This window comes from Pan paniscus, chromosome 22, assembly GCF_029289425.2.
Source record: "Pan paniscus chromosome 22, NHGRI_mPanPan1-v2.0_pri, whole genome shotgun sequence".
Taxonomy (NCBI): domain Eukaryota; kingdom Metazoa; phylum Chordata; class Mammalia; order Primates; family Hominidae; genus Pan; species Pan paniscus.
Window position 1 is genome coordinate 9,810,184 of NC_073271.2, and position 27,166 is coordinate 9,837,349.

General features: G+C 46.5%; 2 protein-coding genes and 1 long non-coding RNA gene across 3 annotated transcripts; all 3 read right to left on the reverse strand.

Moving 5' to 3' along the window:
- Positions 1-1,425: 1,425 nt before the first annotated feature.
- On the reverse strand, positions 1,426-7,658 carry LOC130541130 (uncharacterized). Its single transcript, XR_008955175.1, has 3 exons — positions 7,525-7,658; positions 1,824-1,948; positions 1,426-1,643 (listed from the first exon to the last, which is right to left on the reverse strand). It is a non-coding gene; the product is annotated as an uncharacterized LOC130541130 (long non-coding RNA).
- A 10,045-nt stretch (positions 7,659-17,703) lies between these two features.
- Positions 17,704-19,281, reverse strand: LOC134729751 (B melanoma antigen 5-like). Its single transcript, XM_063601450.1, has 2 exons — positions 19,267-19,281; positions 17,704-17,808 (listed from the first exon to the last, which is right to left on the reverse strand). The coding sequence occupies exons 1-2, from the start codon at positions 19,279-19,281 to the stop codon at positions 17,704-17,706; spliced, it is 120 nt and encodes a 39-aa protein (XP_063457520.1).
- A 2,437-nt stretch (positions 19,282-21,718) lies between these two features.
- Positions 21,719-26,731, reverse strand: LOC134729750 (uncharacterized). Its single transcript, XM_063601449.1, has 2 exons — positions 25,823-26,731; positions 21,719-22,676 (listed from the first exon to the last, which is right to left on the reverse strand). The coding sequence occupies exons 1-2, from the start codon at positions 26,657-26,659 to the stop codon at positions 22,650-22,652; spliced, it is 864 nt and encodes a 287-aa protein (XP_063457519.1). The 5' UTR covers positions 26,660-26,731; the 3' UTR covers positions 21,719-22,649.
- Positions 26,732-27,166: the final 435 nt, after the last annotated feature.

Consider the following 27,166-nt stretch of genomic DNA (forward strand, 5'->3'; position numbering starts at 1 on the left):
CTTTTCTCTTAAGACTCATGTGATTTTTGCATCTTACTCCATAATGTATTAGTGGTTGCGTTAATATGACAATGTCTGCAATTAAACACCAGTAAGCAAAATTGATACCTCAGAATGACTTGCAGGGCTTATCACGCAGTTTCATTTACATCCCTACCCCACTGCCATTTACTTGAGCATGAATGATACATGAGAGAGTCTTTGCCTCCCATAATCCAACTTTACACATAAATAACACAAGGCTAAAGAAAACCAGAACTCAAATTCACCATGCATAGGAGTGATAACTAAAATATTTAACAGTCAGTATAGGTGATTACTGGCCAATCAGAATACATCACTGATATATCGAAATGGATGCAGGCCACTGTGACTAACTTGTGGGTATCATTTCTATGATCACCTTAAAACCGAGTTGGGAAAATATCTATTAACTGGTCTCTCTGGTTTGAATTCTCAATATGTATCTTAATATGAAATAGCTCATTAAAACTTCATGTGTAACTATTTCAGCATTGTTGTCAGCTACTCTTTATTCCACTTCTGTACAGTATTTATTCAACCAAGCTGCTGATTTCAATGAAGGTCACTTGTTCCTTCAGGGACACATATACTCCCACCTATCCTTTAATTTTGAATGGTTTGTCAAGAAAATTTACTTTCTCTTGAGTTGAAAAGACTTGACAGGAAGCAAGAAATAGTACAGTCCTAGCCTCTTTCCAGTAACATCTGATTTCTCCATTCTCAAACTACACTTCTCAGGGAACCAGATATTTACTCTCGTCTGGGAAGATGTCGCTTATGTTTTCCTTTTACTTCCTGGTTTTCATGTGGTTGCATTTTCCAAATTCTTATCATTGAATTTATGAGAGCCTATCCAAATTTATTTTCTTTCATTTATATTCTAATAATTGAAATGTGAGATGAAAATAACATTTCACTTATGAAAAACCCTTCTCTTATTGAATCCTTCCATGTGGTAGTTATCTATTGCTGTGTAACAAATTAAAACTTAATGGCTTGAAACAAATATTTGTTTTCTCATAGTTTATGTGGCTCAGGAGCCTGGACATGGTTCAGCACAGTGTTTTTGGTCAGAATTCCTCATGAGGTGCAATCAAGGTGTAGCCCAGGGCTGTAGTCATCTATCTCAATATTCAACTCAGAAAGGGATCCACCTTAGATCCTCACTGGCTGTTATCAGGACCTATCACTTCCTTACCACATGGACCTCTCCATAGCACTGCTTACAATATTACAGTCTGTTTCCCACGGAGCAAGAAATCAGAGTGTGAGATAAAGTACCCAAAATGGAAGCCACAGGTTTGTTTGTTTGTTTTAATATATATAACCTAGTTTCAAAAGTGATGTTACCTCTGCCTACACTCATGAGGAGGGTATTATACAAAGGCATACATACCAGAAAGCAGGGATCACTGGAAGCCATTTTACAGGCTGCCTAATCCAAGTCATAAACTAGATGTTTTTAATGTCACTGCCATAAACTGGGATTCTACAGGGTCTAATGAGAGTAATTCATGGCTTTCAGTGGGGATCCATTCAGCAGAGAAAGAGATGAAATATGTATATTCTCTGTGGAAACATTCTTGATTCTTCCTTAAAGGATACTGCATGGTCCATTCCTACACAGGATAATTAAGAAAAGGTTTGAACCAATCTGGACTTCCTATTAGCCTGAGATGTGGCTACTTAGAACTCCCAATGAAGCTGGAAAACTAACAATATGTCTTTGCCTCCACATGAAGCAAATTACCCTGCCATCAGACTCAACATGAAGATAATCCTCCCTTTGGCTGCCCTACCTCAAGAGAATAAGATCATAGATTCCAGCTGGAATTCCTCTGGGCCATAGAGTGTTTTGTTCTAGATGCTGAAGGCAATCAGCCACCATTTACCCAAGACCGTCTGAGAATAAGACCTAAAAAGACTTGAAAACAATTGATTTCAATGGTAGGTACACACTGGTATCCCCTGTTCCGTATATATCTATAGATATATAGATATATACAGAACAGGAGATATACATATATATATGTATATAGAGAGAGAGAGAGACAGAGAGAGAGAAAGAGAGAGAGAGACAGAGAGAGAGAGAGAGAGAGAGAGACAGAGAGAGAGAGAGAGAGAGAGAGACACCTAGGCCCCAACTCAGGCCAATTACATCAGTGTATATGACAGGTGGCTCATGCAGTGGTATTTTAAAAATTCCCCAGAAGATTCTAATGTGCCTCTGCAGTTGAGAACTAATTAGGTAAATGCAAACAACAAAAACCAAAAAACCTCTTCAGAAACTATGCCTGCTTCTTCATCTTTGTCTCTTCTTCAAACACCTTGAAAGGCCTTATTCCCTCCCAGCCCTTCCTGCCCCTGGGTTTTCCTAGATGCCTCCGTATTTTCTGCTATGCACAACTGGGGCTCACAGGAAATGTAGGCACTAGAAAGAGAGTTACAATTGTTTTTGCATCAGAATGATTATGGAATAGAAAAAGGCATTTCATGCAAATGGACACCAAAAGCGAGCAGCAGTAGCTATTCTCATATGAGACAAAACAAACTTTAAAGCAACAGTAGCTAAAAGAGACAAAGACAGGCAGTATATAATGGTAAAGGTCTCATCCAACAGAAAAATATGACAATCCTAAACATACATGAACCTAACACTGGAGCTCCCAAATTTATAAAACAATTACTAGTAGACATAAGAAATGAGATAGACAGCAACACAATGATAGTGGGGGACTTCAATACTACACTGACAGCACTAGACAGGTCATCAAGACAGAAAGTCAACATAGAAACACTGGATTTAAACTATACTTTGGAACAAATGGACTTAACATATATATACAGAACATTTCATCCAACAACCACAGAATACACATTCTATTCCACAGCACATGGAATTTTCTCTAATATAGACCATATGATAGGCCGTAAAACGAGTCTCAGTAAATTGAAGAAAATTGAAATTGTATCACGCACTCTCTCAGATCACAGTGAACAAAACTGAAAATCAACTCCAAAAGGAATCTTCAAAACCATGCAAATACATGGAATTTAAATAACCTGCTCCTGAATGAGCATTGGGTGAAAAACGAAATCACGATGGAAATGTAAAAAATTTCTTCGAACTGGATGACACAACCTATCAAGACCTCTGGGATACAGCAAAGGCACTGCTAAGAGGAAAGTTTGTAGCCCTAAACACTGACGTCAAAAAGTCTGAAAGAGCACAAACAGACAATCTAAGTTCACATCTCAGGGAACCAGAGAAGCAGGAACAAGCCAAACCCAATCCCATCAAACAAATGAAATAACCAAGATCAGAGCAGAACTAAATGAAATTGACACAAGAACAACAACAACAAATACAAAGCATAAATAAAACAAAAAGTTGGTTATTTGAAAAGATAAATAAAATTGATAGACTATCAGCAAGATTAACCAAGAAGAGAGAAAATCCAAATAACCTCACTAAGAAATGAAACAGGGGATATTACAACTGACACCACTGAAATATTAAAGGTTATTCAAGGGTACTATGAACACCTTTTGGCACATAAACTAGAAAACCTAGAAGAGTTGGATAAACTGCTGGAAAAATACAACCCTCCTAACTTCAATCAGGAAGAATTAGATACCCCAAGCAGACCAATAAATCAAGCAGCAAGATTGAAATGGTAATTTTAAAATTTCCAAAAAAAAAAGCCGAGAACCAGACAGATTCACAGCAGAATTCTACCAGACATTCAAAGAATGTCTTCTTTCATTCAAAGAAGAAAGGATACCAATCCTTTCACACTATTCCACAAGACAGAGAAAGAAGAAACCCTCCCTGATTCATTCTATGAAGCCAGCGTCACCCTAATACCAAAACCATGAAAGAACATAACCAAAAAAGAAAACTACAGACCAATATCCTTGATGAACACAGAAGCCAAAATCCCTAACAAAATACTATCTAACTGAATCCAACAACATATCAAAAAGATAATCCACCATGATCAAGTGTGTTTCATACCAATGATACAGGAATGGTTTAACATATGCAAGTCAGTAAATGTGATACACCAAATAAACAGAATTTTAAAAACTCACACAATTATATCAACAGATGCAGAAAAAGCATTTGACAAAATCTAGCATTGCTTTATGATTAAAGCTCTCAGCAAAATAGGCATACAAGGGACATAGCTTAATGTAATAAAAGCCATCTAGGACAAACCCACAGCCACCATAATACTGAATGCGGAAAAGGTGAAAGCATTCCCTTTGAGAACTGAAGCAAGATGAGGAGACTACTCTCACCACTCCTCTTCAACATAGTACTGGAAGTCCTAGCCAGAGCAATCAGACAGAAGAAGGAAATAGAGGAAATCCAAATCGGTAAAGAGGAAGTCAAACTGTCACTGGTTGCTGATGATATGACCTTTCTCCTTGAGAACCCTACGGACTCCTCTAGAAAGCTCCTAGAACTGATAAAAGAATTCAGCAAAGTTTCCAGATACAAGATTAATGGACACAAATCAGTAGCTCTTCTATACATCAACAGCTACCAAGCAGATAATCACATCAAGAACTCAACCCCTTTTACAATAGCTGCAAAAAACAAACAAAAATAAAACAACAAAACTTAGGAATATACCTAGGAAAGGAATCAAAAGACCTCTACAATGAAAATTACAAAACAATGCTGAAAGAAATCATAGAGGGAGCCAAGCATGGTGGTGCATGCCTATAATCCCAGCTACTCGGGAAGCTGAGGCAGGAGAATCACTTGAACCCAGTAGGCAGAAGTTGTAGTGAGCCAAGATCACACCATTGCACTCCCACCTCAGCGACAAGAGCGAAACTCCCTCTGAAAAAAAAAAAACAAAAAACAAGAAAGAAAAGAAATCATAGATGACACAAACAAATGGAAACGCATCCCCATGCTCATGGATGGGTAGAACCAATATTGTGAAAATTACCATTCTGTTAAAGGCAATCTACAAATTCAATGCAATCCCCATCTGAATACCACTGTCAATCTTCACAGAATTACAAAAACAATTCTAAAATTAATATGGAACCAAAAGAAAGCCATGTAGTCAGACCAAGGCTAAGCAAAAAGAACAAACCTGGAGGCATCACATTACTTGATTTCAAACTGTACAATAAGGCCATAGTTACCAAAACAGCATGGTACTGGTTTAAAAATAGGCACATAGACCAATGGAACAGAAGACAGAACCCAGAAATTAACCCAAATACTTACAGCCAACTGATCTTCGACAAAGTAAACAAAAACATAAAGTGGGGAAAGGACACCCTTTTCAACACATGATTTTGGGATAATTGGCGAGCCACATGTAGGGGAATAAAATTGGATTCTCATCTCTCACCTTATACAAAAATCTACTCAAGATGGATTAAGAACTTAAACCTAATTCCAGAACCATAAAAATTCTACAAGATAACACTGGATAAACCCTTCTAGACATTGGTATAGGCAAGGATTTCATGACCAAGAACCCAAATGCAAATGCAATAAAAACAAAGACAAATAGCTGGGACTTAATTAAACTAAAGAGCTTCTGTATTGCAAAGGAAACAGTCAGCAGAGTAGACAACCCACAGAGTAGGACCCCTGACCCTGACCCCTGACCCTGACCCTTAACCCCTGACCCTGACCCCTATCCCCTGACCCTAACCCCTAACCCCTAACCCCGGACCCTTAACCCTAACCCCAACCCTCACCCTCACCCTAACCCCTAATCCCAAACCACTAACCTCTCTTAACCCCTAACTCTAAACCTTGACTCCTAACCCTTAACTCTGACCCTAACTCCTATCTCCAACTCCTAACCCTAAACTTAACCCCTAACCCCTAACCCTAACACCAACCTTAACCCTAGGTTCGTTACTACGTTTGTATTGACTATGTCAATGTTGATTGTTATGATCGCTGTCTTAGGACTGCATGGCAATGAGGGGATTGCGGATCTTATATTAATATTTTTGTATTGAGGCAGTGCATTAGCATTACAGGTGCTTGTTACATGAGCAATGGGGGTGTCATATTTTGGGTGTCATGTCTGCATTAGGAATGCTGCATTTGTCTTCCGAGGCTGCGGTGTGGATCTTGCACTGTGGCCACCTCGCCTTGGCTGGGGAGAACCTCAGTGGGCAGGATTCAGAGGGGCTTTTGGTTTCCCGTTTTCCACACTGAACCCTTCTAACTGGTCTCTGACCCTGATTATTCAGGGCTGCAAACAGGAAGGATTTTATTCACTGTCGATGTGGCCCCGAGTTGTCCCAAAGCGAGGCAGTGCCCGCAAGGTCTGTGCTGAGGAGAACACTGCTCTGCCTTCGCGGTGTCCCCCGGGGTCTGTGCTGAGCAGAACGCAGCTGCGCCCTTGCGGTGCCCCCGGCCTGCCTGCCCGCCCAGGTCTGTGCTGAGGAGAACACTGCTCTGCCTTTGCTATATCTCCGAAGTCTGTGCAGAGGAGAACTCAGACTGGGTAGCTGATGAATGGCAGCCCCTCCTGCCTGAATGCCCTCTATTGCTGGGCATTGCTGCACAGCACCTTTTTCCTGGCCTTGATACTTACTTAACAATCTTTTAGAGAGCTCCACGCCTAACACTGAATCTTAAAATGTGACATTCTTCCTATAAAATCAATAGTTAAACCACATTTTGTAAATTCATACCAAAATAGAAACCCAGGAAAAAAAGCACCCCTTTTGTCCTCTATTTTAATATTGAGGGAAAGGGGGCTGGGCTAAAAGGAGGGGCTGGGCTAAAGGGAACGGCTGCCCTTTCTGTGTGTGGAAAGCTATAATTTAAATATGCACACCAGATTTTCAAGCAGCACACTCTAAAGCATCAGCCCTGTTATTCGGATGATGGAGTTTGCAGACTTTCTGTTTGCCCTCCTCTTGCTTTTCCCACCTTTGGGGCTTTTCACTGTCCCCAGAAACCCAACCTTAGAATCGAGAAAGAAGGCAAAGACCGTATCTAATAGACTCATAAGCTCCTTATTAATAATAGTGCAGTAAACTGTAAATGGGGTAGGTGCCTTTTTTTGCAAAACAAAGTTTCTAGATTCTCTGTGTTGCATTTAGCCAGGCCCTCATTTCTAACCACAGGGTAGATAATCAAGTTAACAAAGACCGTGTTTTGTCCTTCTATTTCCATATGGACGTCATGTTTCACACCTGCACTCCTGTCTGCTCGGTTCCACAAAGGGAGAGTAACCACTGAGTGCATTTTAAATGTTCTTTGACTGCTTGCGTTTTCAAAAGCACAGCACACGAGCATCTCGGTCAAGATGAGCTGGTAGGACCTCTCCTGACACCCTATTCCCTCACAGTGGACTTCTCACTGGAAACCTCCACTTTTGCTGCTTAGCTCAGTGTGTCTCTGCAAATAGGCATGTTTAAGCAAAGAATAAATGCCTAAGGCGATGCAGGTGGGTAGCAGGGGAGAGTCAGGGAGACAAAAAGAACAGTAGCACTTACATGGAGCTCTGCCACCTTTTGGGCTAACATGGTCATGAACAGATCAGGAACCTGAGGCAATCAAAGGACTTCACCCCACAAAGCCAGGGCACTCTCAGGAGCTGGAAAACCCAGGAGAATTTCCACATATTCCTGAGAGTTCCTCGTGTATTACATTTAGTGCCTCATTAGCAGGAATGGGTCCTTCTGTGGCTTCACCAGACTGTTTTGCAGTAGAAAGAGGACAGACCAAGGAGCCCCAGTCCCACCTGTGACCTCAGGCAGTCACCTGACACCTCTGAGCCTCAGTTTTCTCATCTGTTCAGTGGGGATGGTATATTTCTCCTTACAGGGCTGTGGAAAGGACAACATAATCTTACACAGAAAAAGTAGTACTAAGCTAACATTGGTTGAGTGCCTGTTACATTCTACACAACACGCTAAGTACTTTGCATATTTTGTCTCATTGAATTCTGATGACAACCCTGTGAAGTAGGAACTCTTACTATCCCCCATGCTATGGATGCAGAAACTGGGGCTCAGAGCAGTTAAGTACCTGGCCAAAGGCCAGAAAGTCAACTAGAATTGATGTGTCCATTTTCATTCATTCATTCATTCATTCATCATTTATTGAGTACCTGTTCCATGCCAGGCAATGAGAAGCAAATCACAAATACTCCCTGCCCCATGGCACTGACAGTCTTGTTACTGCAAAGTACAAGGTGCAGAGTAAATGGAAGTCAAATCAGATTCCAACTTCTACTCAACTCCCAGTAGGCCCCAGACTAAACTCTCCAGAACAATGGTACTGCTCCTGTGGTTTTGCCTGGTGCTCACGATTGAGACATACTCAAAGAAGAGACTGCTGGCTCTGCAGGTCCTCCAGGGACAGAAGCCAGGAATGTTGGCCAATACAGAAACATCATAAACATTTTCCTTGTATTTGATGCATTCCTGGACCCATAGATCTGAAAGCAACCTTGAGAATGCATTGAATTTATTTCTCTGCCTCTGAGGAAGATTACATTTGAACTTTGCGTGACAGAGATCCAGCTAGGGAATCTTCACCTTAAAAACCTGGCTAAACAAAGCTCGTATTCATAAACAGGTGAACTTAAGGGCATCCCCATGCCTTTAAATAGTGAACACTCTGGTGCATTTTAAGCAGGACTGATTCAGAGTATTCTGTTAGCACACAGTTTTCAGGAACGCAAAATATACCTGTGCCCAGCATCTTAAGTCTTTTAAAAAGTACATGATGCCTTTCTCTCTGTTCACTTACAAGCTCACACCTTTAAAAGCATTTGTTTGGAAGTCCTTCCTTAAATCTAACCTGAATCCAACCTGCTGTGCTTAAGGTTACCTCAGTAATCTTTCTAATACAACCCAAGAGAGAAGGACTGGAGGGAAGAATTTAAGACCCCCATGAGATCAGGAGCAGACTCCTAAGTTAGTTGTATCACTTGTGGCTAAATGTTGGCATCATTTCCCTAATTTTTCCTAGCCACTCCCAGGCACTCCAACTGACTCTGAGAATTTTCTTCTTGGACACACTTAAAGAAGCATCTGAAATTTGTGCCATGCAGCTTAGCACTTACTCAACAAGGATGAATCTCAGAGACCATCAAGTTTTGCCCTTGCAGGAGAGAAGAGGAAACTGAGATTCAGAGAACTGTGACTTAATCAAGGACACATAGCAAATCTGTGGCAAAGCTGGGAAGGTGACCCAAACTCCAGACCCCAAGCCCGGTGCTTTTTTTTTCCCAGATCTATGTCTCCCCCACATCTGACTCTGTTTCCCTGAGATCCAGAGCCATGCCCTGTTCCTTTTTAGGACTCTCAGGACCCAGGCTTAGGCACATTGGTTGTCCAAAGAGCACTTGGCTTGCTCTGACTTGAGCAGTACAATGAGCTATGTCTTAGTTTCAGGCAAGACCACCTTGACCATGGGACATGAAAAGGCACTCTATGGGGCCTCTACTATGATGTAGCAGGGACTGTGTTAGCACATTGCTATAGCCCTGGGAAGCAAGAATTCTTAGCGCCCATTGCCCAGATGAAGAAACTCACTTTCAGAGAGGGTAAAGAATGTCTCTATGGTACCACAGCTATATAGTGGCTAGGCTGGAATTCAAAACCAGGTTTGCCTCCCTCCTTCTCCTGTATGATACTGCTTCATAAACAGTCCCCAGAACCTTAATGACCAGGTGGAACGAACCAACAAGGTCATACTGAAATTGTGCACCAGTGCCCTAATGACCAAGAGAAAATACATTTCATTCAATTCAAAGGTATAAAGATGTAAGGTAGAAGCCACCAACTGTGGACATGGAGGAGCCTCAGAGTGACAGCACCTGCTGTACAGGGGCTCCTCCTCCTCTCTTCCCTCGCAGTTTCTCTCTCCCTTCCTTTAACACTTTTTGACTATGCCAGCCACACAGTAAGTGCTCAATAAGTGTTTGGGCCCATAACCTTCCTATGGGAAAGCCCCTTCACATTCTGAACATGGCCTGGCACTGTCCAGATGCCCTTCTGTCCTGTGTGGTCCTGGGCAGGGGCATCTCCTTCTCTTCCAGGACCGCTCTGAACCCTAACTTGATGGCAGCTGCCTGGCAATCTCATCATCCTCCTGACATGGCCATGTAGCTTCTCAGCTTCCATCATTCCCGAAAGTCTGCAAGGTTATGGGGTTGCCTTGCTCCAGAGGACACAAAATCGCTTAGCTCTGCTTGGATTTGCTCTTGGCTAGTGGAGACCTGTGACTGCTCTTCCGCTCCCTTAAGCCTTCCTCATGGAGGTTTGCTGAGGCACAGTCTGCGATTGATTCCTCATGCTCCTGCTAGGTTTTAACAGCTGGTGAAAACGTCTGCTCATATTTCACTCACACTCCCCTGGCTGCGGGTTCAAGTCACTGTTGATTTGGTCATTGGGTTACACACACGTGCAGCCTGGGTGGACCTGTATGAGTCTTCCCAGCATCAGCGGCCTTGACCTCTCATGAGGTCACTCCCCTAGGCTTTGAGAACCACTCCTTGAATATCATCTTGGAACGTGTAAAACAAACAACAAGAAGTTTGAAAGGGCTCAGGACTCTGCATTCGAAGAATCAAACTATACTATCTTCTGGGCAAGTCACTCCCCTCCTTGCACATGAGTTATTCCATTCATAAAAGGGAAGAACAGGGATAGATAAGCTTATAGGTCCCTTCTGCACCCAGGCTCTGCCTGATTCTGCTGAACCACAACTTCGGGAGGGTGGCCAAGAGGTCTTTCTGGTCCCTGCTAACCGCTTTCATCTATTCCCTTAACCTGAGGTCTGAAAACACTTTTTTTTTTTGGCTTCAAAATACAAAAAGAGAAAACTGAAAAATCGAAATAGATAAAACTTTAATTAAATGTCTACATAATGGAATGTTATGAAAACATCATTAATTGTTAAGGTTGATGTTCATACAAATTGTATTACACTTAAAAACAATTTGTTCCTTAGAATTACTCACTTTGAAAGGGTTTTCAAATAAGTCCAGCGATTGCTAAGGCCTCATAGCCATGAGTTAGTCACAGCCAACCACAAGCAAAATCATTAAAACCTCTTTTAAACATACTACAGCAAATAATAATAATAATTAACGTGAAATGTGGGTGACTTTCAGTATGTTTGATAAAATGTGGGTTGAAATCTCCAAAAGGAAGAGTGTTCAGGGTCTTCGAAAGTCTTAGGATTACTGTAGAACCAGAGTATAGAATATGCACTCATATTTATAAATCACTTACTCTGTGCCAGGCTCTTCTGAAGCCCTTCCCATGCATTAACTCACTTAATTGGTGAGACAATTCTTGAGGTAGACACAATCACCATTCCCATTCTACAGGTGAGGAAACTGACTAAGCAAGTAAGTGGCACAGCTAGAATGGAAATCAATGGCACCAGGGCTCATGTTCTCAGCCACCTTACCACATACAAAGCTTGCCATACCGGGTGTTTCCCCAGGAGAAAACAAGTGCTGGCAGGTTAAGAAGGGAGGGAGGTACATCTCCCTAATGAGGAGTGCACTTGACACCGCATTAAATGGAACCCATTCCTCACTCGGCTCTACTGCTACTTGCTAACTCCTCTGTGGTTCTCTTCTGCCCACAGAGGTCTCCTCTGTAGCTGACTCTCAGCCTCGCCTAATGCTATTAATAATAAAGAGCTGATGTTATTGAGAGCTCCATCAGCATTTTATACAGGACTTAATCTCATTCAATCCCCATGACCTCCATTTCATAAACAAGGGAATTAGGGGTTTAGAGAACTGAAACAATTTGCCCACAGTCACATAGCTCTCAGAAATAGCAGAAGCCAGGATTCACACTCCAATCTTATTCTAAAGCCCAAATTCTCTCTTTTTTTTTTTTTTTTTTTTTGAGACGGAGTCTTGCTCTGTCACCCAGGCTGGAGTGCAATGGCACCATCTCGGCTCACTGCAACCTCTGCCTCCCAGGTTCAAGTGATTCTCCTGCCTCAGCCTCCTGAGTAGCTGGGATTACAGGTGCCTGCCACCAGGCCCAGCTAATTTTTTGTATTTTTAGTAGAGATGGGGTTTCACCATGTTGGCCAGGCTGGTCTCAAAATTCTGACCTCGTGATCCACCCACCTCAGCCTCCCCAAGTGCTGGGATTACAGGTGTGAGCCACCACGCCCGGCCCCAAATTATCTTTTAATTATAAAGATATACATATTGTTTAAACAATTCAATAAATAAGTATACTGAATAACAAAGTGAAGTCTTCCCTTTACCACAATCAACCTACTGTTCTCTCTCTAGCTGAGGCTCTCTTCCTACGTTCCACTGTCCCAGACTTCTGCAAAGTATTTATGTATCTATTTAGGTATCTGTCCATCTTTCCATTCCTCTCAATTATATATTCTGGTGATTTCACTCTCCATGTGGCAACTCTACATCCAGGATCAAAACGGCATCAAAGGAAGCTTGGAACAGTGACAACCCCTACCTGAGATGTCTCCATTCTAGGGACAAGGCTGCCTGGTGCCTGATATCCATGAGATTAGGAAAAGTAGGTGGGGTCCTGTCCACCCCTTCTACTCCCGAATGCTTGGCAGGGTTTCTGTGGCTAACATGCCAGTTGTATCGACTCCTGCACAGTCTCATGTGAAGTGCCACACTACATTCTCAGCCTGGAAGGTTTCAGGGCTCAGCTGGCTCAGATTCCATGTGTGGGGAGCATTAAGAAAAATAGGACGCCTGTATAAGACTAGTGGCAAAAATCTGACTCAGTGCTACTTCTCTGTTTGTCCTTTACTTAAAAGGAGAACCATAATTAAAATGATCCAGAAAAGAGAACCAAGCAGGAGACTGAGTTGCTTGGGGAAAGGACCATGCTGCATTGATTTCTACATGACCAATGGCAGCAGTGCATTGGATACACAACAGGTTCTCAATAAATTGTTAAATGGATAAGTTGATAGAATAAAAAACAAGGTCTCTTCCCAGTGCTGCATGCAAAAAAGCTGAGAGTGAATTCTTATTTGCAAAGATGAGAGATTTTTAGTCTTCTGATGGCTGTTTCTTCCTCTCTGTTTCCTTTGCCACAGTTTAGGGGCAAAAAAAAGTTTCCATCTCTCAGAAATGGTAGGAGAAACCCTTGGGGCTTAGCTAACAAATCAGGCTCTCTCTTTCCAATGTTGTGAGAATAGAAATATTTCACCATCAGCACCAACAATGTCATTTGCATAAGGAAGTGACTTCCTGGCTGAGAGATGGTCAGAATAACATAGAGCCTAGGAGTGAAGGCAGTGAAGTTTGTGAGCCTAGGGCTCTGGTTCTGGTGTCTGCTTCGTGGCTGTGTGTTCTTGGGCAAGTTTCCTACATTTTCTGCTTCTCAGTTTTGTCATCCATAAAATAACAACACTACCTGCCTCAAATAGTGTGTGGGAGAGGCTTAAACAAGCTAATGTAAGTCAAATCTTGAGCACAATCTCTGGTGTAGCTATACATGTTTGTGTATATATCAGAAGCTCAAAATTATACCATTAGTATTAACAACATACTCTGGACCCTCATCATAATGCCATTCTCAATATCCCAACACTTGATTTCTATTGACAACTCCTAGGCTCAACTGTTCCTCCCACCTCGGCTTCCCGAGTAGCTGGGAATACAGCCACCATGGCTGGCTAATTTTTAATATTTTTTTTTGTAGGGACAGGGTCTTGCTATGTTACCCAGGCTGGTCTCAAACTCCTGGCCTCAAGAAATCCTCCCACCTGGGCCTCCCCAAGTGCTAGGATTTACAGGCATGAGCCACCATGCCAAGCTCCCTTCCTCCCCTTTGTTCTCCTAACCCCATCTCAGCATCTGCCCCTGAGGACCAATGCAACAGGGCAATCAGTACATCCATGGACTTCCCAACAGTCCTGTGGTGGACTAACCCAGGGGCAATGGTCACTGTCCCCTCTGGTGCATTCTTTGTCCCCATCAGCCTAGTAAGCTCCAGGGGCTGGCAGCTGGCACAGAGTACGAGGCTGCACTCCTTGACCTTTCTATGCTGCACACAGTCCTGTGCCCATCCTGTCCTCAGATCTGCCGGGACCATGACCAACCTGCCAAGAGCGTGGGAATTGGTATGTGACCCAGCTCTAGGAGGAGGTGGAGCAAGCGAATGTAGGGGAAGCTGCTCACCCAGTAGGTTTAGAGGGAGGGTGGGGTGGGGGCGCAGCAGGACCAGGCAGGTGAGGGTGTGCGGGTGAGGGTGTGCCAGTGTGGGTAGGGGTGTGTGGGTGGGGGTGTGCAGGTGGGGGTGTGTGGGTGAGGGTGTGTGGGTAGGGGTGTGTGGGTGGGGGTGTGCAGGTGGGGGTGTGTGGGTGAGGGTGTGTGGGTAGGGGTGTGTGGGTGATGGTGTGCGGGTGAGGGTGTGTGGGTGAGGGTGTGCTGGTGAGGGTATGTGGGTGAGGATGTGTGGGTGAGGGTGTGTGGGTGAGGGTGTGCGGGTGAGGGTGGGGGTCTGTGGGTGGGGGTGTGTGGGTGGGGGTGTGTGGGTGTGGGTAGGGGTGTGTGGGTGATGGTGTGTGGGTGAGGGTGTGTGGGTGAGGGTGTGTGGGTGAGGGTGTGCGGGTGAGGGTGGGGGTCTGTGGGTGGGGGTGTGTGGGTGGGGGTGTGTGGGTGTGGGTGAGGGTGTGTGGGTAGGGGTGTGTGGGTGGGGGTGGGCAGGTGAGGGTATGTGGGTTAGGGTGTGAGTGCTGTTTGGCTCTTCTGGGTGGGGCTGGATGAATGTTTGGGCATTCATTTGCAGCTGTCACATGGCCTGGCTGCAGGTTTGGGCAGAAGCCAGGCAGGTGGGCTGTGTCAGGCACAGCTAGAAACTGTGCCAAGGAAGCAGACCAGAGCAGGGGCCAAGGGAAACCTCTGCCTTAGCAGAAGATACTGGGGAGACGGGATCAATCAGGGAGGTCTTTCAAGGCACATGGTGCTTCATGGAGCCAGGGCCCAGGACAGGGAGGGCTGTAACCCTGGCTTGCCTGATTGGCTGAGCACAGACAGATAGAAGAGGGTGTGGGCAGCCCGCTAGGTGGATGCCTAAGTGAGGAAGGAATGGGTGGCCAGGTGACTGAGACCCCCAAGACCAGGACCCCACTGTCAGGTCTGTGGCTTCCAAATGCCTGTGGGAAGTGTTCCCCTTTGGACACTGAGGCCATCAGCTTCAGCTTCACACACTTTTCCAGACAAAGTCCCGTGGGTAACCTCAAAAGTCACTTCTGGCCTTCCCCAGAGGGGAAAGGAGAGGGGTGCCTGTGGGCAGGTGACCCTCAGTGCTGGTGGAGGGCACAGCAGAGAGACTGCCTGCATGTGGGAGGCCCCCAGCAAACCTTGCCCAGACGTCACCCCTCATTTGAGGCAAACTGTAAAATTATTACAATTTAGGCCAGGTGCAGTGGCCCATGCCTGTAATCCCAGCACTTTGGGAGGCCATGGCAGAAGGATTGTCTGAGCCTGCAGTGAGCTATGACTACACCCCTGCACTTCAACCTGGTCAACAGAGGAAGACACTGTATCTAAAATAAATAGGCTTGGCGTGGTGGCTCACTCCTGTAATCCCAACACTTTGGGAGGCCAAGGCAGGTGGATCACCTGAGGTGAGGAGTTCGAGACCGGCATGATCAATATGGTGAAATCTCATCTCTACTAAAAACACAAAAATTAGCAGGTCGTGGTGGCCCGTGCCTGTAATCCCAGCTACTCAGGAGGCTGAGGCAGGAGAAATAGCTTGAACCCAGGAGGCAGAGGTTGTGGTGAGCCAAGGTCAGGCCACTGCACTCCAGCCTGGGCGACAGAGTGAGACCCCACCTCAAGAAAATAAATAAGATGGGAAAGCTATGTTCCTAACATTTTTCAAATGATAGTTCATACTAAAGAATGTTACCAATACTAATGCACAAAGCATTTTATAACTTTTAGACTATTAATAAAAGGTAAGACATGAAAACTGAAGTATTTGTAATCATGCTTAATACTGGAAGTTCCTATACCTGCAATGTAGCAGCTAATTATACAAAAATTTAATAAATGACAAAATAAAATTTTGCAAACAGATTTGTAAAAACCAGAAAGAAATTTGTATTGGCAATTAATGTAACATAATTAAAAATAATTTATTATGGTCATCTGCTAAATGCTAATTAATGTAAAATGTTAAAAGATTATTTTAATTATGACATCTTAACTTTTAATGGCTTTAAATATTATAAATATAAAAAATGGGTTTCTAAATTTAAAAGAAGAATGACTAAATTTTTCAGAATTATTTCATATTTCTTGTCATACAACATAAGAACACCATCCATGTTTCCTTTTAGATTAGGAACCCTCCCTTATTATCTCACTGAAAGGAGAATGCTGGAAGGTGCTAGTAAGATGACTGTCTAAGGACTCCAGAACTGAAGAAACTGTTTTGTGGCAATGCATGTCACTTCCCTAACTCAACTGGAAAAGGAGACAAAATCCTAGTGTTTCCAACCCTCAAGCTAGCAAGAAAACACAGCCCAGGTAAGCTCATCTCTTCTCCAATGGAGCTGGAGTCTACTCAACAAGAGGCGACCATTTAGAATAGAATTGTTCAGAAATTTGCTAACAAGAAGCAGCCAACATAGACACATTCTCCTTAAATCTTAAATTCCCTTTTCCCCCACTAGGGTGCCTGAGGGGCATGTAGCAAAAGTGATCCCAACCACACCATGCAAACTAGCCAGGAAACCTTTTTGCCTTCACACATCTGAGAGTCCATGAGAAGCCAGAGACAACACGGAGGCAGCAGAACACCAACAGAAGAGTCCCAGCATCACTTCCTGGCCATAGAAGCCCTCCTGAGCAGCAAGCAGAACAGAATCTGCTACAGCAATCAGCCTGCCAGAGAAGCCTCTGCCCCTGTGGCCTAAGGTTCCACTTTCCCCAGGTGACACCATGGGCAGGTGGGCTGAAGAAGTGGGAAGGTCAAATCAACTGGCCCAGGAGGATGCCTCTTTGATGATACAAGTGGTACTGGTCTAAGCCTCCCCTCTTCCACAGGGGAAACTAGGTGGCCCAAAGGGTGCCCAGAGGCAGGGGACCTGCCACAGCAGCCACCCTCCTGAGAGGTTCCCTTTCTTCCCCTTGGTGAATTCCCTCCAACACACAGCTTGCCAAGAAAGCACCCTTTGTCTTACATGGGGGGATCCCACAACACCAAAACCCAGGAAAGAAGCCTTTTGTCCCTTAAGGTTTATCACAACCAAAAACAAAAAGATACACAAATAGTAAGCCCCTAAATTCTGTTAAGAACGAAACAATGCTGCCACTCACACCTGGCTCAGATGCCAGCAGAAGGAGGGCACCCTCCAGAGACTGCAGGAGAAGGGGGAGGACTCCTCCTTGCCCTGGCTGCACCTCCACCATCACTGAGGCCTGTGGTACAGAACCAGCAGCTTCTTACACACCCCAGGCCGGGCCGGGCCCCAAAGCCCTCCTACTCCCCCTTCCTGGCCCCTAGACTTGCTGCTGCTGCCACCATTAGCACCGACGCCAAAGGAACCAGCGCTGCAGTCACCCTCCATGCACCTGCCCACCCTCCAAGGCTCCTACCACTTGGCCTCCACAGGTACCCTCCTACCGCTCCTGTTGAGCTGCTGTCTCCATCACCATGGCTGCCACAACCATAGGAGATGAATCACAGAGCTGTGCCATCTTCAGGCTCCAACCTCCAGCTCACCACAGGGGACACCTCCTTCATCAGCCTGGCTTGGAGCAGCTGGGCAGACAATGCCAGAAAAACCTACAACAGGATGCAGAAAGTGACAGTGTTAGAGCCTCACCTTGTCATGCTGGCCACTGGGTGGCTGGGGCCAGTTTTGGCGAAGGCACTCACACCCACCCTCCAAAGTCCAGCCTCTCCTCCTAGACCAAGCTGGCCTCCTGACCTGGGGTGGGGACTGGAGACACCACAGTACCCGGGGCTCCCTGGGGCGCAAGAATAGCAGAAACTCAGACCCAGCCAGTCCTCCCCACCCAAGTACCAGTTCCCATTCCTGACTCCTCCACCCACAGGACCCTGAGCCCCCGTGGTGCCCACTACTCCATGCCTGGGGCTCCCAGATGGTCTCCACAACACAGAGCAAGAGGGCAAGGGCCGGGTAACCATGGTGGGTGCGAGGGCCCTGCGGTGGTCAGAGGATTGCCGTGAAAACTCTGTGCACCCTCTGCACTCCAACACGAGCAGAAGTTGTTCACCCTCTAGAGCCTTGAGTCCAGGAAGAGGAGAAGGGCCCCTTCCTCAGAGGCCACCACTGTCATGGCCACCTCCACAACCTGCTGCTGGCAGCAGCAGTGCAGCCTCCCCCCATACCACCCCTAACCTGCCCCCCCCCACCACAAGCTTAGCCCCCGGATTGTGCCCACAACACACCCAGAGACTGCTGCAGGCAGTGTAACCCTGATAGCACCCCCAAACCACACCTGGTGGACACTTGATAATGTCCACAACCCATCCCTGCCACGGGTGTTGCAGCACCAAATAGTGCCCCATCAAACCCGCCCCCCACCCGGACCACAAGCAGCACAGCCCCAGATAGCGCCCCCAATCTGCTCCTGTCGCGGGCAGTGAACGCCCGGGGTACTGCACCCAACCAACCCCCCGACTCCACCTTCCCCTTTCCCCCATGGACAATGCAACATTTGACAGCTCCCCTAAAGCACCCCCAACTGCCTGCCGGTTGGCATTGTTGCTGACATTGTAGCTCATGATAGCTAACACAACCTGCCCCCTGCATCAGCCAGTGCAGCAGCTAATAATTCCCCTAATCCCCTGCCACCCGCCGCTGGCAGTGCACAACAGCACACACAACCTGCCTCCAACCGCCTGCCACCTTAGGCAGTGTAGACCCTGAAAGTGCAGTGAACCTGCCCCACTGCCAGCAATTCAATGCCCGATAGCGCCACCCACTAGCCCCCTGCGGCAGGCAGTGCAGCTCCAAAAGCACACCAAACCCACTCCCCCACCACCCCACAAGCAGGCAGTGCAGCTGCAGAGAGCGCACCTACCCTGCCATCTTTCTACTACTTTAACAGAGATGCAGTCTCCGTTGCCATCACCAACCGCAACCAGGCAAGCCGTGGTGGCCAAGGCTCCAGCTGCCAGCATTGGGCACGGTCCCCACCTTCTCCTAGACCTCTAGCTGGTCAAGAGCAACTCCAGCTGCCAGCCACCCTCCTACAGCTCAGGCTGCACTCCTACCGCCCCGGCTGCCATCTTACTGCTCCAGCCTCCTGCCTACCACTCCGGCCATGATCTTACTGCTCCAGTCCCCCTCCTACCGCTCAGGCCGCCCTCCTACCACTCAGGCCACCCTCCTAACACTCCAGCCACGCTGCCATCTCTGTTGCCACCACCATCCAGAGTGAGACGAGCCACAGTGTTACAGGCTCCAGCCTCCAGCTCCCCCTTCTCCTGGTCCTCTAAGCCGGGAACAGAGTAGCTTGGCTGGAGATACTGGAGAGCCTAAACTGGCATGAGGCCTCCTCAGCATGCACGTGGGGTTACGCACATGGTTTCTGGACTACATGTTCTGATTGGGTGAGAGAAAACCTCTAGGCCTTCTCTGATTGGACTTTATTTTCATACTCTGATTGGTTGTCCTAAGACTTTCTTTCATCCAATCAGAACATGATAACAAAGTCCAATCAGAGTAGGCCTCCGGGCTTTCTCTTATCCAATCCTGGAACGTGTAGTCCAGGAAAGGCATATTCATAACCTCAGTACATAAATGGTGCTGAAGAAGAGTCAGGCTATTCCAGGTTCTTCTGTATCTGCTCACCGAGCTGCTCCGAGCCCGGCTTAGAGGACCAGGACAGACTGGAGGTTGTAGCCTGTGGCACCATGGCTGGCCTCCCTGCAGTTGGTGGTGACAGAGACTGTAGTGTGGCTGGAGCAGTAGGAAGGGGAAAATAGTTTTGGGATAGATGAAAGGGTACAGAGGGTGGTTAGTGCCAAAAGGAAAAAAGGATGGCGAGCTGGAGAAGGCATTGCATAAAGACGGTGAGGAAAAGATGTTGGGAAAAAAAAAATTGGGAGTAGATGGAGGGGGAAAAACAGGGTGGTGAACAGGAGGGACAGAAGGTTTCACAGAAAGATGGTAGGGAAAAAGTTTTTGGGTAGATGGAAGGGGGTAAGAGAGGGTCATGAGTGGGGAACAGAGATGAGCAGGAAGGAGAGAAGGTTTGCAAAAATACGGTGGGGAGAGAAGAAAGGGAAAGAAGACTGTAGGTAAAAAGATTTTGAGTAGATGGAGGGGGGAAAAGAGTGACAAGTGGAAGGAGAAAAGAGGGTGCAGAGAGGGAGGGGGAAGAGAGAGTGGCGAGCAGGAGGGAGAGAAGGTTTTGTGAAAAGACAGTGAGGAGAGAAGCTTTTAGGTAGATGGAGAGGGAAAAGAGGGTGGCCAGTGGGAGAAGGATAAAGAGGGTGGCGAGGAGGAAAGTGAAAAGGTTTTGCGAAAAGACGATAGGCAGAAAAGAAAGTGTAGAAAGAAAAGACAGTGGGTAAAAAGTGTTTGGGTAGATGGAGGGAGAAAAGAGGGTGGCAAGTTGGAGGAGAATAGAAAGTGTGGCCAGAGGGAGTGGGGAAAGAGGACTGGGAAAAAGGCAATGGGGAAAATAGTTCGGGGTAGATGGAAGGCAAAAAGAGGGTGGCAAGCAGGACAGAGGAAAGAAAGAGGGTGAGCGGGAAGCGGGGAAGGCTTTGTGAAAAGGTGGCAGGGAAAAATTGGGGAGGTAGATGGGTTAAAAGAGCGTGGTGAGCAGGAGTAGAGAAGAGGCTTTGCAAAAAGACGGTGGGAAAATGTTTTTGGTAGATGGAGAAGGGAAAGGGTGGCAAGGAGGATGGGAGAAAAAGACGATAGGGAAACAGTTTTTGGGTAGATGGAAGGGGAAAGAGAGGGTGGCGAGCAGCAGGAGTAGGGAGAAGGCTTTGGGAAAAGATGAGGGAAATGTTTTTGGGGAGATGAAGGAGCAAAAGAGGATGATGAGAGCGGGAGGTGGAAAAAAGTCTGGCCAGGGAGAGGGAGAAAAGACGGTGGGGAAAAGTTTTGGGGTAGATGGGTGGGGAAAATGGAAGTGAGCGGTAAAGTATAGAAGGCTTTGCAAAAAGAGTGGGAAAAAAATGGTGGGGAAAAAGTTTTGGGGTAGATGGAGGAAGAAAAAGGGTGGTGAGAGAAGGAGCCAAAGTTGGTCGGGAAAAAAATTCTTCCTGTTACTGATTTTTTAATACTCTTCCACTCTGGTCAGAAAAAATAATTGATATGATTTCAGGGTTTTTTTGTTTTGTTTTGGTTTGGTTTTGTTTGGTTTTTTGAGACGGAGTCTTGCTCTGTTGCCCAGGCTGGAGTGCAGTGGTGTGATCTTGGCTCACTGCCACCTCCACCTCCCCAGTTCAAGCCATTCTTTTGACTCAGCCTCCTGAGTAGCTGGGATTACAGGAATGCACCACGACGCCCAGCTAATTTTGCATTTTTAGTTCTAAATGGGGTTTCTCCATGTTGGTCAGGCTGGTCCCGACCTCTGTTGATTGGCCCACCTCTGCCTTCCAAAGTGCTGGGATTACAGGTTTGAGCCACCGCACCTGGCAAGGATGTTGAATTTTTATTGAATGTTTTTTTCTGCATCTATTGAGATAATCATATGATTTTTGTTTTAAATTCTGTTTATATGGTAAATCACATTTATTGATTTGCATATGTTAAATAGTCCTTGCATCCCAGGAATAAAACCCATGTAATCATGATGAATTACATCTTTCATATGCTGATGGATTTGGTTTGCTAGCATTTTGTTGAGGATATTTGCATCTATGTTCATCAGATATTGGCCTGTAGTTTGTTGTTGTTGTTTCCTTGCTAGATTTTAGTGTCAGGATGATACTGGTTTTGTAGAATGAGTTAGAGAGGAATTCCTTCTCCTCAATGTTTTAGAATGGTTGCAGTAAGATTGATACCATCTATTTTTTTGTATGCTTGGTAAAATTCAGCTGTGAATTCATCTAGTCCTGGGCTTCTCCTGCCTGATAAATATTTTTATTACAAATTCAATTTCATAATTAACTACTGGTCTGTTCAGATTTTTTTAAATTTATAGAGAAAAAATATTTATTTGGTTAATAGTTGTGCAGGCAGTAGAAGCATGGGACCAGCACCTGCTCAGGTTTGGGTGAGACCTCAGAAAGCATCCAATCACAGAGGAAGGCAAAGTGAGGGCCAGTGTATCACGTGTCAAGAGAGAAATGAATAGCAAGAAGGGGAACATGGCAGGCTGTTTTAAACAACCAGCTCTCGTGTGACACAACAGAGCAAGGACTCACTCATCGCCAAGGGGATGGAGCTAAGCAAATTATGAAGGGTCCACCCCCATGATTCAACACCTTCCACTAGGCCCACCACCAACGTTTAAGATCACATTCAACAAGAGATTTGGAGGGTAAACACATCCAAACAATGTCATTTCACCCCATGCCCCCCCAAATCTCATGTCTTTCTCATATTGCACAATACAATTATCCTCTCTCAGTAGTCCCCAAAAATCTCAAGCTGTTTCAGCATCAACTCAAAAGTCCGAAATCTCATCTGAGCTTCAAGGTACGTTCCTCCATCTGTGAGCCTATAAGATCAAAACCAAGTTATTTGCTTCCAATATTCAATGCAGTACAGGTGTTGGGTAAATATTCCCATTCCCAAATGGAGAAGTTGGGCAAAAGAAAGGGGCAACAGGCCTCAGGCAAATCTGAAACCCAGTAGGGCAAACATTAAACCTTCAAGCTCCAAAATAATTCTTGATTTCATGTCCTGCATCCAGGGCACACTTGTGCAAGGGGTGGGTTCCCAAGACCTTATGCAGCTCTGCCTCCGTGGCTTTGCAGTGTACAGTCACCATGGCTGCTGTCTTGGATCAGAGTTGAGTGCCTGTGGTATTTCTAGGCTCAGGATGAAAGCTTCCCATGGCTCTACCATTCAGGGATCTCGAGGTGGCGGCCCCATTCCCACAGCTCCTGTAGGTAGTGCCCCAGTGGGGACTCTGTGTGGAGGCTTCAATCCCATATTTCCTGATGGCACTGCCCTAGTGGACTTTTGGTTTCTTTCTGATTCAGTCTTGGAAGGTTGTGTGTTTCCAGGAATTTATCCATTTTCTCTAGGTTTTCTAGTTTATGCACACAAAGATATTCTGAGGATCTTTTTTTATGTCAGTGGTATCCTTTGCAATGTCTCATTTGTCATTTTTGATTGTGCTTATTTGAATCTTCTTTTTTCTTGTATAATCTAACTAGCAATCTATCATTTTTATGTGTCCTTGCAAAGAACCAACTTTTTAATTTTGCTGATTCCTTGTATGGTTTTTTTGGTCCCAATTTCATTAACTTATTCTCTAACCTTTGTTATTTCCTTCTACTAGCTTTGGGTTTGGTTTGTTCTTTTCTAGTGTGTTTGGCTATTTTAGCTTGTTAATTTGAGATCTTTCTCTCTTTTTATGTAGGCATTTAGTGTTACAAACTCTCCTCTTAACGTTGTTTTTTCTGTATCCCAGACGTTTTGGTATGTTATGTTTCTATTTTCATTTGTTTCAGGAATTTCTTTAAATTTCTGCCTTAATTCTGTTATTTACACAAAAGTCCTTCAGGAGCAGATTGTTTAGTTTCCATGTACCTCTGTGGTTCTGAGAGTTCTCGATATTGACTTCTAATTTTATTCCACAGTGGTCTGAGAAGATACTTAATATAGTTGTGATTTTTAAAAATTTATTGAGGCTTATTTTATGACTGAGCATGTGGTCAATTTTAGAGAATGTTCCATGTGCAAATGAGAAAAATGTACATTCTGTGGTTTCTGGGTAGAGTATTCTGTAGATATCTATTAGGTCTCTTTGGTCAAGAGCCCAATTTGAGTCCACAGTTTCACTGTTAGTTTTCTGCCTAATAATCTGCCTAACTAATCTGCTTACTGCTGTCGGTGGGGTGTTGAAGTCCTCCATGATTATTGTACAGCTGTGTATCTCTTTTCTTAGGTCTAGTAATATTTATTCTAAAAATCTGGGTGCTCTAATGTTGGCTGCATATATATTTAAGACAGTTAAGTCTTCTCGTTGAATTGAACACTTCATCATTATATAATGTCATTCTTTGTATTTCTTTTTACTGTTGTTAGCTTAATGTCTGTTTTATCTGATACAAGAATAGCAATACCTCTTTTTTGTTTTTCATTTATGTGATGAATCTTTTTCCATCCATTTACTTTGAGCCTGTTGGTATCATTACACATGAGATGGGTCTCTCAAAGGCAGCAGAAGTGTCTTCTTTTTTTATCCAGTTTGCCACTTTGTGTCTATTCAGTGGAGCATTTCAGCCATTTACATTCAAGCTTAATATTGATGTGTTACGTTTTCTTCCTTTTATAGCATTAGCTAGTTACCTTGTAGTCTCAATTGTTTAATTGCTTTATAGGTTCTGTACATTTTGTATTCATGTATGCTTTTCTGGTAGCAAGTATCATTCTTTTATTTTCACGAGTCAAACTCCTTTAAACATTTCTTTTAGAGTCAGTCTGGAGGTAATGACTTCCCTTAGCATTTTCTTGTCTGGAAATACCTTATTTTCCTTTCTTTATGAAGCTCAGTCTGGCAGGTTATGAAATTCTTGCATGGCTGGGCGCAGTGGCTTGCACCTGTAATCCTAGCACTTTGGGAGGCCGAGGCAGGCAGATCACCTGAGGTCAGGAGTTCAAGACCAGCCTGGCCAACATGAAGAAACTCCCTCTCTATTAAAAATACCAAAATTTGCCAGGTGTGGTAGCGGGCACCTGCAATCACAGCTACTGGGGAGGCTGAGGCAGGAGAATTACTTGAATCCAGGAAGCAGAGGTTGCAGTGAGCTGACATCACACCACTGCACTCCAGCCTGGATGGCAAAGTGAGACTCTGTCTCCAAAAAAAAGAAATTATTGGATGGCATTTTTTTTCTTTAAGAAGACTAACGCTAGGCCCCAATCTTTTCTAGGTTGCAGGGTTTCTGCTGATAAGTCAGTTGTTAATCTAATTTACTTTATAGGTAATTTGGCCCTTTGTTTGAGCCCATTGTCTGGGAGGTGAGGAACGCCTCTGCCCGGCCGCCTTGTCTGGGAAGCGGGGAGCTCCTCTGCCCAGCCGCCCCATCTGGGAGGTGAGGAGTGCCTCTGCCCGGCCACCCAATGTCTGGGAGGTGAGGAGCACCTCTTCCCAGCTGCCCCGTCTGGGAGGTGAGGAGCACCTCTGCCCGGCCGCCCCGTCTGGGTTGTGAGGAGTGCCTCTGCCCGGCCACCCAACGTCTAGGAGGTGAGGATCGCCTCTTCCCAGCTGCCCCGTCTGGAAAGTGAGGAGCGCCTCTGCCCAGCCGCCCCATCTGGGATGCAAGGAGTCCCTCTGCCCGGCCACCCCGTCTGGGAAGTGGGGAGTGCCTCTGCCCAGCCGCCCATTTTCTGGGAAGTGGGGAGCACCTCTTCCCGGCCACCCTGTCTGGGAGGTGAGGAGCGCCTCCCTCCGGCAGCCCATCATCTGGGAGGTGAGGAGTGCCTATGCGCGGATGACACACAATCTGGGAAGTGAGGAGCACCTCTGCCCAGCTGCACCATCTGGGAGGTAAGGAGCACCTCTGCCCGGCCGCCCTGTCTGGGAAGTGAGGAGAACCTCTGCCCAGCTGCCCTGTCTGGGAGGTGAGGAGCGCCTCTGCCCGGCTGCCCATCATCTGGGAGGTGAGGAGCGCCTCTGCACGGATGACACACCATCTGAGAAGTGAGGAGCGCCTCTGCCCGGCCATCCCATCTGGGAGGTGAGGAGTGCCTCTTCCCGGCCGCCCAGTCTGTGAGGTGAGGAGCGCCTTTGCCCAGCTGCCCATCATCTGGGAGGTGAGGAGTGCCTTTGCCCAGCTGCCCATCGTCTGGGAGGTGAGGAGTGCCTCTGCCAGCCTGCCCTGTCTGGGAGGTGAGGAGCACCTCTGCCCAGCTGCCCATCGTCTGGGAGGTGAGGAGTGCCTCTGCCTGGCCACTTCGTCTGGGAAGTGTGGATCGCCTCTGCCCGGCTGCCCCGTCTTGGAAGTGAGGAGCGCCGCTGCCCGGCTGCCCAGTCTGGGAAGTGAGGAGCGCCTCCGCCCAGCTGCCCCATATGGGAGGTGAGGAGCACCTCCGCCCAGCTGCCCCCTCTGGGAGGTGAGGAGTGCCTCTGCCCGGCTGCCCATCATCTGGGAAGTGAGGAGGGCCTCTGCCTGGCTGCCCCATTTGGGATGTGAGGAGGGCCTCTGCACGGCCGCCACACCATCTGGGAAGTGAGGAGCACCTCTGCCCGGCCGCCCCGTCTGGGATGTGAGGAGCACCCCTGTCCGGCCACCACCCCATCTGGAAAGTGGGGAGTGCCTCTGCCCGGCTGCCCATCATCTGGGAGGTGAGGAGTGCCTCTGCACGGACGACACACCATCTGAGAAGTGAGGAGCACCTCTGCCCAGCCATCCCATCTGGGAGGTGAGGAGTGCCTCTGCCCGGCCACCCAGTCTGGGAGGTGAGGAACACCTTTGCCCAGCTGCCCATTGTCTGGGAGGTGAGGCGTGCCTTTGCCCAGCTGCACATAATCTGGGAGGTGAGGAGTGCCTCTGCCAGGCCGCCCCGTCTGGGAGGTGAGGAGCATCTCTGCCCAGCTGCCCATCATCTGGGAGGTGAGGAGTGCCTCTGCCTGGCCACTTCATCTGGGAAGTGTGTATTGCCTCTGCCTGGCTGCCCCTTCTGGGAAGTGAGGAGCTCCACTGCCCGGCCGCCCAGTCTGGGAGGTTAGGAGCGCCTCTGCCTGGCCACCTCATCTGGGAAGTGAGGAGCGCCTCTGCCCAGCTGCCCCGTATGGGAGGTGAGGATCGCCTCTGCCTGGCTGCCCCCTCTGGGAGGTGAGGAGCACCTCTGCCCGGCCGCCCATCATCTGGGAAGTGAGGAGGGCCTCTGCCTGGCTGCCCCATCTGGGATGTGAGGAGGGCCTCTGCATGGCCGCCACCCCATCTGGGAAGTGAGGAGCACCTCTGCACGGCCGCCCCATCCAGGATGTGAGGAGCACCCCTGTCCAGCCACCACCCCATCTGGGAAGTGGGG